Here is a 12,086-nt window from a genome sequence, read left to right on the forward strand (position 1 = left end):
AGACAAGCTACCTTTTTATTGCTAGACTTCAGTCCCCACGCCTCTCTCTCCCTCTTTACTGCATTGATTTTCTGCCAACAAAAAAAAAACGTCAGTTTTCTACCCCACTAGGGCAGCAATCCCAGGGTTGGGGTATCTGTCTCACACATTTATATACAGTGTTGGTAAAGCAATTCATCCTACACTCAACATCAATATATTTGCCTGACACTCAGTCTGAAGTAACAGGAAACAGTGCTTACAGTACACCTACACATCAAAGTTTGGAAAAAAGGCTTCATCTGAGAACACTCGTCAGACAGAGCAGAAGCGAGTGTTTTAGTCTGTTGGGCTGTCAGAGGCAGTCATGTGAGCAGCGGGCTGGAGGCTTGAAGACAGACAGCTTAGCAGCTGAAGATTTCACCATGCTTGGTTTCCTGAACTTCTCTTATCCCTTGTGATTTCCTCCTTTTAGAATTCCAATTTATCCTCAGCCTTGAAGAAAAAAAAAAAGGCTTGCATGGAGAAGTTTTATAAGAAATGGATGATTTCTGGGAAGTTTAAGGCTGGTCTTCTTCCACACTGACACCAAATACTTAATTTTAATTCAGATGAAGGTGTGGATCCTTGGTGGTTTTATGCATAAATCCTAATACTTCAAGCCAGATGGTTGTTCATTTACGGTTAAATATTGTGACAGTTAATTGGAATATGTTCATTCACTTTTTTTTTTTTTTGCTGAGAGTTAGATGAGAAAATCCATATTGGTTTCCTATGTGTCACTTAGATATGAAGCTATAGCTAGCAGCCGGTTACCTTACCCTAGCAAAAAGAGTAGAAACAGGGGCAAACAGCCAGCCTGGCTCTGTCCAAAGGCAACAAAACCCACCGACCAGCACCTCTAAAGCTCACTAATTAACATGTTAAAAGAAGATAGACACCACTCTCATGGCTGCACGCTCTCATGGCTGAGATGGAAACAGCTAGCTTCTGTCCCCAACTAACAAGATGTCTACCAGCACCTCTAAAGCTCAATATACATAACATTATATACAGTATGGCTTGACTTTCTCATCTAACTTCCGGCAAGAAAGCAAATAAGCGTATTACCCAGAATGTCAAAACTATTCTTTTAAATCCACAAACAAAATTCTTTTGTTAATAATCCTTTGAGTTCGGAGTGTGTCTATAGAGTCTGCATGGTGTGTATATTACCATTTGTGTTTCCTCCAACCAGTCCAAAAACTTGTAAGTCAGGTTGACTGAAGGCTCAAAATTGCCCGAAGATATGAATGCACGGCAAGTGTTAGGGAATGTCCGTCTCTGTTAGCTCTGGGAGAGATTGGCAACCTGTCCAGGGTATGTTCCTGCCTTCCATCCAGTGCTTGGGCAAACTCCAGACTGTTGTACTCCCTGAATAGGAGAAAGTGGGGAAAAACCATTTGTTTGTCACACCCGACTTGGACTTCGTGCTTCAAAATAGGCTGTGTAATTGTGTTCATTTCAATATCTAGTAGTTCAAAGTCTGGGTTTATGGAGCCCTTTCAGAGAAAGGGAAAACAGGAGATTTATAAAATTTCCCACTTAATCCAAATAACATACAGTACCCACTTTATGTTCTTTATAATCTCTTTAGAAGACAGAGCATTATTTTGAATTTCTAGATCCTTCTCAAAAAAACTACACCATGACTTGTAGGCTACTGTTGATGCAAAAGGCCAACCCAGCATGTCATAAATGTGTTCCATGCTGCAAGAAAAAAGAAAAAGGCTGAGGTGGAGCACTTAGCCCCCAACTGCTATGATGGATCTTTGTGGTGACCAACAAAGCTACTAGGTGCAAGTTTAATTGGAGAAGCCAACCATTGCTGGAAAAGAGCACAGATTTGTCTTGAAAAGCAGAAAAAGATAAATGTATTCTGCCAAAGAGGTTAATTCTGGTGTTACCCCCCCCCCCCTTTCTACAGGTAGAGCCTCTCTGCATGGGAAGGCCTCCCTGCAGATTGACCCAGTGCGCTCCGAGGACCAGGGCTGGTATGAGTGCAGGGTCCTGATGCTGGAGCAACAGTACGACACCTTCCACAACGGCAGCTGGGTGCACCTCACAGTCAATGGTGAGTCACCTGCTCATACAGCCTGCTCTGTGGTAATCTAGTATATGTTCTCAAGGTCAGAAGGACAGGCATTTGTAGTCTGACGATAACCGTATATGCAGCCATTCAGTTTGGAGCTATCCAATAAAAGGCTTTCAGGGTTTATTGTGATGCTGCATAGATAAGTACTTTTCAGTTTTTATATTAATTCTTTGGTTAAGTTTCAGTTTGTTTTTTAGCGTGGAGATGGAGTAATAATAGTAATTATGTAACAGAACATTTACATTCATTTTCTTTAACTTTTTGTACTTTTGAATGATTACAGTGATTTTTTTTTTGCATCGGGTGTAATGAAGAAATTCAGATCAAAGACGGTTATTTATATTTATAATGTACATGCTGGTGTGTTTTTATTGTCTATATCTCATCCTAGTTCTGGTTTTAGTTTACAGTTGTAACTTGATTTTGATGGTAACACTTTACTTTAAGTCCCCATATTTAGCATGTATAAGCAGTAGGTAAAACACTTAATAAATAGTTTATAACACACTATAATGTAGTTGGGACTTTTTATTAATGTATTCGTCAACAACTATAATTCTGACTGAGGTGTACCATAAGTGTTGGCTGATGTATAAACAGATAACAAATGATATGAATGTAGTAAAACAGTATTAATAATATAAAATATATCTTCATAGGAATAGTTATAATTGTTGACTAATACTGTATATTTATAAACACTTAATTTGTCCTCATAGCTGCTTTAAAGCTAAACATTTTTTAATGGTTTAAATGCTGCTTAGACATGCTATATAAGTGGACTCAGAGTAAAGTATTTCTATTATTATTGTTATTTTAGGATGAAGTAAAATATTTCTTGAAAGTATCAAACACTTAGAGCAGAAACAATTAGCTGATTAACTGACTAGTGGACTGACAGAAAAGTATTTCCTAAATGTGAGGATTTGCTTCTCTTTTCTGTCATGTTTCTGTAGCATTGTGAGATTTGGGTTTTTCACTATTTTTCTGACATTTTACGTGGGAAAAATATGTATTTAATAAATTACTTCATTCCCCTTTGCTTTAAATATTTACATTTACAAACATCTTAAAATATAGTCCGCTGTGTTTGGTACAGAGACTGAAAGGACAGAATTAAAGTCACGCTGTTTGTTCTGGGTGAAGAGTTTGGTTTAGTACGTTTTTGCCAGGCCAGTCTGGATGAGTGACTGTTGGACACTGTTATGGATCATTCCTGCTAGCTCCATTTCAAAAATGCCTCGGGTAAAAGAGGGATGAGATTCTGGTTAGAAGAGAATTGATTGAGGCCTGTTTAAGGCAGTTCTGGCCTGAGAGCTATCAAACTGATGACCAGGCGGAAAAAAAATCTGCGCCTTTGCATTTCCTAGGAATGCCCCAGTGGCTTAGAGAACCCTGTGTGAGGTGTATCTTCACATTGTTACACAGCACCCGAGTCTACAGACAGTGATGTCTTTGTGGGTTTTTTTTTTTTTAGGCCCTTTATCTGTTTCATATGAGGAATGCCTTTTAGACAGATACTATATTAAGCTGCTTAATATGTTTTGCAGTAGATGTAAATTAATAAATGCTTGCTGTTGGCGGATGCATGATGCAGCAAAGTAAATAGCTCAGATTCATGTATAGTAGTATGTTTAATTTGGTAGTATTGCATTCCTCTGCATTTCTTATATGAAATGCGGTGGAATATTTTCCAAACAGGCATTTAAAAAAGAAAGGTTAGAACAAAAGTGGTGATTTTCTTGCGTTAAAGCTTCACAGGTTTCTAACTTCAGAAAGCTATAATCCTCTGTGTTGTGAGAGAGAGAGACTTTGCGAGCAAAGTACTGTCAAGCTCATTCACATGTATATTTTTGGTCTGTGAACTTATGAGCGCTGTGTAAAACTCATGCATATTTGATTTGATCATGCATATGTTTTACAGTGGATGCAATTCTCGTATTTGAATAATGGCTGCAGCGCGCTGTAAGCAAAATACTGTGAAAAGAACCATTTATAAAGTCCATTGCACTGCATAATCACTTCGGAATAAAAAATGCTGATCTGTATAAATGGGTATTATCAATGCAGAACATAATTTTCGTTTGTGTGTATTTGTGTGTCAGGGTGTGTTAGAACGTCACATGCTGCAAGGGACTTTCTGCACTTTTTTCCTGTGTATAGCTCATTACATCAACATTGACATGTGAGCTCCTCACTGTGCTCGTTTCTATGTGCCTAAATGAGATTTCTGCTGGTTGAAGTTGTAGTTCAAGAGTGAATAGGTCGTACTCTGCCGCCGAGTCTCACCTGCACACTCTCATGATGTTTGGGGTTTGTGAACGTCTGTGGGCGTGTGTGTGTATGAACGTCTTGTTGTGTAGGCATACTGCATCTCTGTAGCTTGCCTCATCAGTATTCACTCTTAACTTCAACTGCCCCCCCCTTCTGCTGCTCTCCACTCCTGTCAGACCTTTCAACAGAAACTGAGCTCTTTGGGCTGTAGCAGAACTAATAATATCCCTGAATGTCACATATATTTGGCATTTTAAATGATGCCATTTTACATGACCTCGTGTATTTAACTTGTGTAGCTAAACGGATGCTGCACGACTCATGTACATTTGTAGGAACAAATATTTAGTTTTTCTGGGGGGTGTTATTTGAATAATAGACAGACATTCATGGAAATATCAAAAGCAGCAGTTGTTTGAGTGTCTAGACCTCTAACAGGGGAATTAATATGAAGACTTTATGCTAGTGTTGTCCTCTAAATGGCTGTCTGTGAGGGAAGCAGGTGCCATTTTCGTCTGGCCTCCACACAGACACTAAGGGCACCCATTTCCTTTGGCCGTTGGTATTTGCATATACTCCTCCTTTGAGTTCCTCTTTGCTGGCCTTAACTTCCTGCCAAGCGGACAGGGAATTCATGCCCACTCAGTGGCAGGTGTCAGATGGCAAGGCCTTGTGCCCGAAAAAGACACTAAGGCTACTCTCTCTCTCTGCCCTCCCCCCATCTCCTCCTCTCCTCTTTAGTCTTGCCTTCTTCTATTTACTTTTCAAGGATCAGCAGGCTTTTCGGAGATCAGAAAGTATACCATCACGCTGTCGAGTTAACCATCTACACTGACAGATAAAAAATTAGACCCTGCCACTGTGTCGCTGTGTTAGCGACGGCCTGGCATTTAGGTCCCATTTGGTTGACCCAGTTGGGGCCCAAATGCCAGCTCATTTGTACAACAGCTCTGTATATTCCCCATGTGTGTCTGTCCTTGTCACTCACTAATGGGCCCTGTGTGGCTACAAGTGGAGCCCATGTGAACAGTCATCCTCAGGGCCATATGGGACCTCAACGTGCAAAATTAAATAATGCTCACATGCTCACATGGACCCAAAAGTCGTAAAGTTAGGAACTCATGTGTGTCCTACGTAGGCCAATGGACAGATTTTTTTTTTAAATGAAAACATTTTTTAAAATATATGTATCTGCATTAGTGCAATGCCGGGATCGCACAACTGTAAACACGTTGAAGTGAAAGAGGAGTGATTTTTATTTCGTTTCGGATTCCGTCAGCAGGACATTGCACCAAATTTAAAGAATAACTCAACACCAGGCTGAAAAGTAGTGCTTTCCAACCATCTCTAGTTAAAAGTTTCAAGCTGTTTAACCACAAAAAGTCAAAAGTGTGCTCTGTTGCACCTGTAACTACAGCCAACAGTGGTGTCACGGTGAACTGACACACCCTGGGGTTCATCTGTACTTCAAGGTGAGCAGTTAAAACACTGCAGGTCAGCAAAAATGAGATTTTCAGGGGTTGTTAAGTTATTCTTGAAACACGCATGTGGGTGCGACATCACTCTGCACACTGTAGCTGAAATCACTTACTTCCTCACTCCTTTACTATTCCCTATATAATAGACAGTAGCGTATACTATAGTAAACTGGGATTTTAGACATTAGTGTTGCTTCTTCAAAATGGGATAGATTTTTGTGGGATTGTTAGCAAAAAGTATTGTGCATGCTGTGGATGCTACGTGTCTGTTTCATTGTAGGAACTTTATAAGGCATTTATTTTCATTCAGTATTCACATACTCAACTCAGCAAATATAGTGCACTATATTGTAAATATGGGGCATTTTAAACACAGTGTATTACCCCATACACGTCATTGCGATGCTACCATAATTAAAAGTTTATGACTTGTAAATATGTTATACTTACATTTACTTAAGTAAGATTTTCAATGCAGGACTTTAACTTGTAATGGCATATGTTTACAGTGTTGTTTTAGAACCTTTACCTCTGCATACTTCCTCCTTCGCGTGCAAAAGGCAGAGCCCACATTCACTGCAAAGTGAGGACGAACACGCTTAGACATTTATTGCTGGTAAAGTGGAACAGTGAAGTTAGTTGGCAAATTGTGACTGGTCAGGGTCCAACTTGTAGTCCCCATGTCTGTCAACCAAGTCACGGCAAGACATTATGACCCCGTGTTCACATAATGTGACCATCTCAAAGGACAAAAATATCATGTAGTCTGATCCTTCCATAAAAGAAAGGGAGGATGGGAGGATGGTAGTAAGGAAGTTAGTACCTTGAACTAAAGGAAGGAAAGTCTCTTTGTGTGCCTCTTTCTTCTCTTTGTAACGGTTTACACTGAAACGTTTCAGGCTCATAACGAGAAATCAATGAAAAATGTTTCCCTGTTCTCTGAGGAGCAGAGACATGAAGAGGACAACCAAGTCAGGGAATAAAATGATGTGGACACACTCCTGAGTTAGTGAGTAAATAACAGCGAATGTAAACCTTCAAAGAACAGGCCAAACCCCCGCGTCATAGCATCCAGGCCATCTGCTGATGTGCTGTTGTGGTCTACAGAGAAGAACAGTGGGAGTGCAGGATCTTCAAGCATCTCTTAATGTATATAATTGATGAAGTGCCGCAGTAAGTAGGTCGAAGATTTGATGCTAGGCTCACTTTTTCTGTAGAGCAACTCCCAGGTCGCCCAGCCGTAGTGACACTTGTTCTGTGACGGGCTGTACCTGACGGTGTGAAACAACTCCCAAGTTTACCAATGTACCTGCTGCTGTCACCGCCATGTGTACCACCTATTTCCTCTCAACTGATGCTTAGTCCCTTTTGAAAAATCTGAATTAGGATAAAAATTAATAACAGCACTTACAGTGGTGAAAGAAGTACTCAGATCCTTAATTAAAAGCAGTGGTGGAAAGTATCTAAGTACATTTACTCAAGTACTGTACGCAAGGGCAGTTCTGAAGTACTTGTGCTTTACTTGAATTTCACCATTTTCTGCTGCTTTATACTTTTTTACTTCACCACATTTATTTGAAAATTTAAGTTACTAGTTACTTTGCAGATTCAGATTAATAATACAAAATAATTATTTAAAAAAATACATTTTTAATTAAAGAAAATATAATCAATCAATCACATAATGTAAATTATTTTGGAATGGGCGATTCCGCATGAGTACTTTTACCTCTGGTACTTTTAGTATGTTTTGTACTTATGTACTTATGTATGTACTTTTCTACTTTTCCTTAAGTAAAATTTTGAAAGCAGGACTTTTACTTGTAATAGAGCATTTCTACACTGTGGTACTGCTACTTTTACTGAAGTAAATGATCTAAGTACTTCCTCCACCACTGAGTAAAAGTACAAATACCACAATGTAAAAATACTCTGTTACAAACAGAAACATCCTACCTTGAAAGTCTACTTATTATCTGCTAAATTTTCCAGTAAAAGTACTTGTTCTGCACATGCAAAAATATTAATCATGCTGATGCATCAATGTGTAAGCAGCATTTTACTGGTGTAGCCAGCTTTTTCTACTCTATATAAAGTTAGGTGGTTTGGTCCAGTGTTCAAGTTGATGGTTAATAGGACAGGGAGACCTTTCACTAATCTTTGCTTTATTTGTGAAATATTGAACAATTTTACCTCTTTGGGCCTCAAACAGTTATTTAAATGAAACCAGGAGAGAAGTTTAGAGGGGAAATGTGTCTTTGTTGGTTCATTCTTTAACAGTGTATTGTACTGTATCAGCTTATCATACATTGTATATGTAAGATCTTTAACTGAAAAGTAACGTATAACTAATATATTTTGCTCTGAATTGCAGTGGAGTTGAAGTATTAAGTAGCAAAAAATGGAAATACTCAAGTAATGGTATCTCAGAATTGTACTTTATTCATTACCTCAGTAAAAATTACTTAGCAATGCATCACTGAGCACTTAGATATACGAGGTGGATGCAGATATGTGAAGCTCAGTGGTTAAATAATTAGGTTAAGTCAAATCTCCCAATGAGAATCAATAAAGTTTATCTTAAGATAAAAGCACAAACTCACAATGAAGCAACTGCACAAGGTTCCCTCTTAATAACTAAAATGATGCATCATGATCTGTTTACTGTAGCCGTTGACCCATCAACTACATTAGCGAGGGAGACATAAACCAGTCATGTATTTTATTAGGATCTCCATTAATCTAAGTTAGGGACTGAGAGGGAAGTATGGACAGGCAGATGTCTAAATGTGCTAATTGGGCGATTTGTTTACTCCAATACCAGGTGTTTGTGTGCAGTCTGAGGCATGGCAACACTCCCAGCGGCAAGCGGTGACCCACTTGTATAGCAGCGCTTTTTTTTCTCTTTAACTAAACACACTGCCACTATTTATAATCAAAATATTATGTTGAAACAGTGAAAGCAGCTGGCTGAGGAAACTACAGTTCATTGGCATGCAGTAGGTGGTGAAGAGCTCCCCTGTGGCTGTCAGAGAGGCTCGGAAACATCAGGTGGAAAAGCAGCGATGTTGCTGAGTGGTTTCGAAGAATAAATGGCAGATTGTCACCAACCCTGGTACATGTCCACTGTCCAACTGGGATGCAAAACTGTGGCAACCACATCACCCAGTATCTGATTTACTTTTGTCTAAGAGCATTCTTCTTTCTGTCCAGTTTCCCTTAGATACTGCCCTCATATCTCAAAAGCACAATTCTTCCACATGTACACAATACAACAGCCCTGCAAAAAAATCCTACTTTCAAGGAGGTTATAATTTTCAGTTTTTGTTGAAACTGTATTTGTTCAACTTGATGATCCCTTAGGAGGTTGTAGTTTGTGGTGCATTATACCAAGAGGTGTTTCTAATAATTAATTTAACCTGATTGATACAACTGTGGTGAACAATATATTGAAGACACCTCTCAGTATAGCACTGCACAATAAAACAGCACAGCAAACTACAGCCTTCTAAATGACCAGTGAAGCTGAATCAACACCTTTCTGAAACATTTTCAACACAAATTCAACATGGTAACCTTCGTGAAGGAAGGATTTATAGCAGGACTTTTGTTTTAGACTCCATTATTGGTTGGCAGTTTACTGGGTGTACCTAATAAACTGGCAACCGAGTGTATGTTTTTATTAAGTAAGAAATAAGTCATGCCATTTCTGTTTATATCATTTGACCCATTTTAGCAGCAGATTAAAGGGAATGTTTGGCACAGCAGTGCTTTGAGCTAAACGCTAACATCAGCGTGTCAACATGCTCACAATGCTAACACGCTGATTTTCAGCAGGTATGATGTTTACCATGTTCACTATCTGAGTTTAGCGCGCTAAAAATTAGCTAATTTACATTAAACACACAGAACGCTTGAAGAGTCTGGGAATGTGCTTAGTTTTGCAGGGATTTAGTCATAAACTAACCAAAGTATCGGACAAATGAAAGTTTCGACTTCATGGTGGCGCTAGATGAAAAGTAGGGGGATCATCAAAGTCACTGGGATTCATCCTTGGGGGACCACGAATGTCTGTACAATTTTTCATGGCAATCCATCCAGTAGTTGTTGAGATATTTAACTCTGGACCAAAGTGGTGGACTGGCCAACACTGCCATCCATAGAGCACGACTTAAAATCCTATGCATGAAAACAGCAATCGAATCTAGATTTGGGAAAGAATCGGAAATCTGAAACACTTGACAGTACATTTTAATGCAATTTGATGATTACTGTTTCAATCTGAATTTTATTCCTCTACCGTTGTAATGATGACTGTTGCTCTTTCACTTTCTCCACAGCCCCACCTTCATTTACAGCGACGCCGCCGCAATATGTGGAGGCGAAGGAAGGGGGAAGCACCCTGCTCAGCTGCTCTGCCCAGGGAAATCCAAAACCAATGATCAGCTGGCTGAGGGAGGGAGAGGAGCTCGCAACCAACGCAAAATATTCAGTAAGAGAAAACAATGGCCATAATTCTGATTCATGATTTGCACAAAAATAGAAGCAGGGTTTGTGCACAGATGGTGTCATCCAATGAGTCCATCTGTACTGAAAGTATGTGATGGACTGTATCTCACGCAGACATATATCAGTTTATTATGTTGCTGTGCTGCAGAAATATCAAAATTTTTTTGTAATAAAACCTCTGTCAATGGGTCAATACATGCTTTAGTCTTTAAAATTTGTGGTGCTGAGACTTTAGTTGATGATAAGGCGCAGTAGGTTTACATGTAAGAATATGGTAAGAATAGTAAATTATAGAATATTATATATTTTTTTTGAGACATATTGTATCACATACACTGTAAACTGATTTCAGTCAGTATTTAGTGTGCAAGAATGTCAAAGTTGTAGACCTTTGGTTAATTAGGGCCACAATCTGTCATTGGCCCAGCTGTACTGTCACTCAGGCTCGTGCTTCTCTGCAACGTCTTAAGTAAAAATAAATATAAACGTTGAATCACTTTAGCAATGTTAAGAACAGCTACTGGCAGCACACCTCACATTTCTGAGCCCTCTTTGTTGTCTGGTGATGCCTGATTTTTATTCCCGTGGATAAACTCCCAAATGTAGACAGCCCGATGTCATGACAAGATATTTCTGGCACAGCCTCAGTGTGGTTTGATAGCAACAAAATGTCTCAGCTACATCAACAATAAACATCAGGTTTGTGGTGTCAGTCGCACAGAATCAAAGACATTTCACACGCCGCTCCATTACAGATGACTCAGAATCACCGAAACCTTCGACAGACGATGATGCACTGCAGCAACAGGATATTGCGTCTTGAGTAAAAGGTGCAAATGTCACTTTTTCTCAAGTGGAGAAAGTCATGCTCTCTTGCGCTTGAGATACTTTCACAAGTTCTCTCTCCACCTACACGTGTAGCCGACAGCTGAATGCAACAAGGTCACACCTGGAAAACCGAATTGTCAGGAGTCAGTCTTGCAAAAGTAGGAATTAAAAGTAGATGAGGGAGGTCAAGGTGAGCAAAAAATAAAATCACAGCAGCTTAATACAAAAAGAACTCGAGTGCTTTGACAGTAACGGGTTGTTGATTATGTATAAAAAGTACAAGAGCATTGAAGGGCGTTTTTTTTGTACTGCTTGTAATTGTTTTTGGAAGTTTTTTAAAAGTGGCCGCCTACTTCCTTTTCTACATGCCTTCACATTCTCCTATGTCACTGATATGGCAGTCTGCTGCCGGCACTATCAACTCTTTTCAGCTGCCTGTAATGCTACAGTGTACAGGACGTGCCAGGAGCATACAGGAGTGTCTGTTAAGGGCCCTTCTTCCCCTTTTTACTTTTATCTTTCCCTTTTTGCTCTACTCTCTCTCCCTCCAGTCGCCTCTTTTTAACACCATCCCCTCAGTAAATGATTAGACAACATTCTGATGCATTATTAATCTCCTTCTCCTGCATCAATATTACATTAGTCCTAATATGAATGTTACACTAAAAATGAAAATCGCTAGTGAGAGCCAAATGCCATGCTTCACTGGCTTCATCATTATATACTGAGAAATATAAAAAAGCAGAGCATTTATCAGCTTTCTTCATCTATTTTCCAGTTCTCGGTGTATGCTCAAGCAAAGACCTCAAGCTTGGGAAAGCTCCTTCTTGTGGTGAGAAGAGAGCTGTGTGTGTTTGTGTGGGTGTGTGTGAGCGAGCATGAGG

The 12,086-nt window shown here is 39.4% G+C and overlaps 1 protein-coding gene across 1 annotated transcript in view; it reads left to right on the forward strand.

The window, feature by feature from the left end:
- The window catches only part of igsf9ba (immunoglobulin superfamily, member 9Ba), a 70,696-nt gene that overhangs the window by 26,112 nt on the left and 32,498 nt on the right, over positions 1-12,086 (forward strand). Inside the window, exons 3-4 of the mRNA XM_040130104.1 lie at positions 1,946-2,092; positions 10,206-10,357. Coding sequence (XP_039986038.1) covers positions 1,946-2,092; positions 10,206-10,357 — 299 coding nt within the window. The remainder of the gene's footprint in view (positions 1-1,945; positions 2,093-10,205; positions 10,358-12,086) is intronic.

Source organism: Xiphias gladius, chromosome 7, assembly GCF_016859285.1.
Source record: "Xiphias gladius isolate SHS-SW01 ecotype Sanya breed wild chromosome 7, ASM1685928v1, whole genome shotgun sequence".
In the NCBI taxonomy this organism is placed as follows: Eukaryota; Metazoa; Chordata; class Actinopteri; order Istiophoriformes; family Xiphiidae; genus Xiphias; species Xiphias gladius.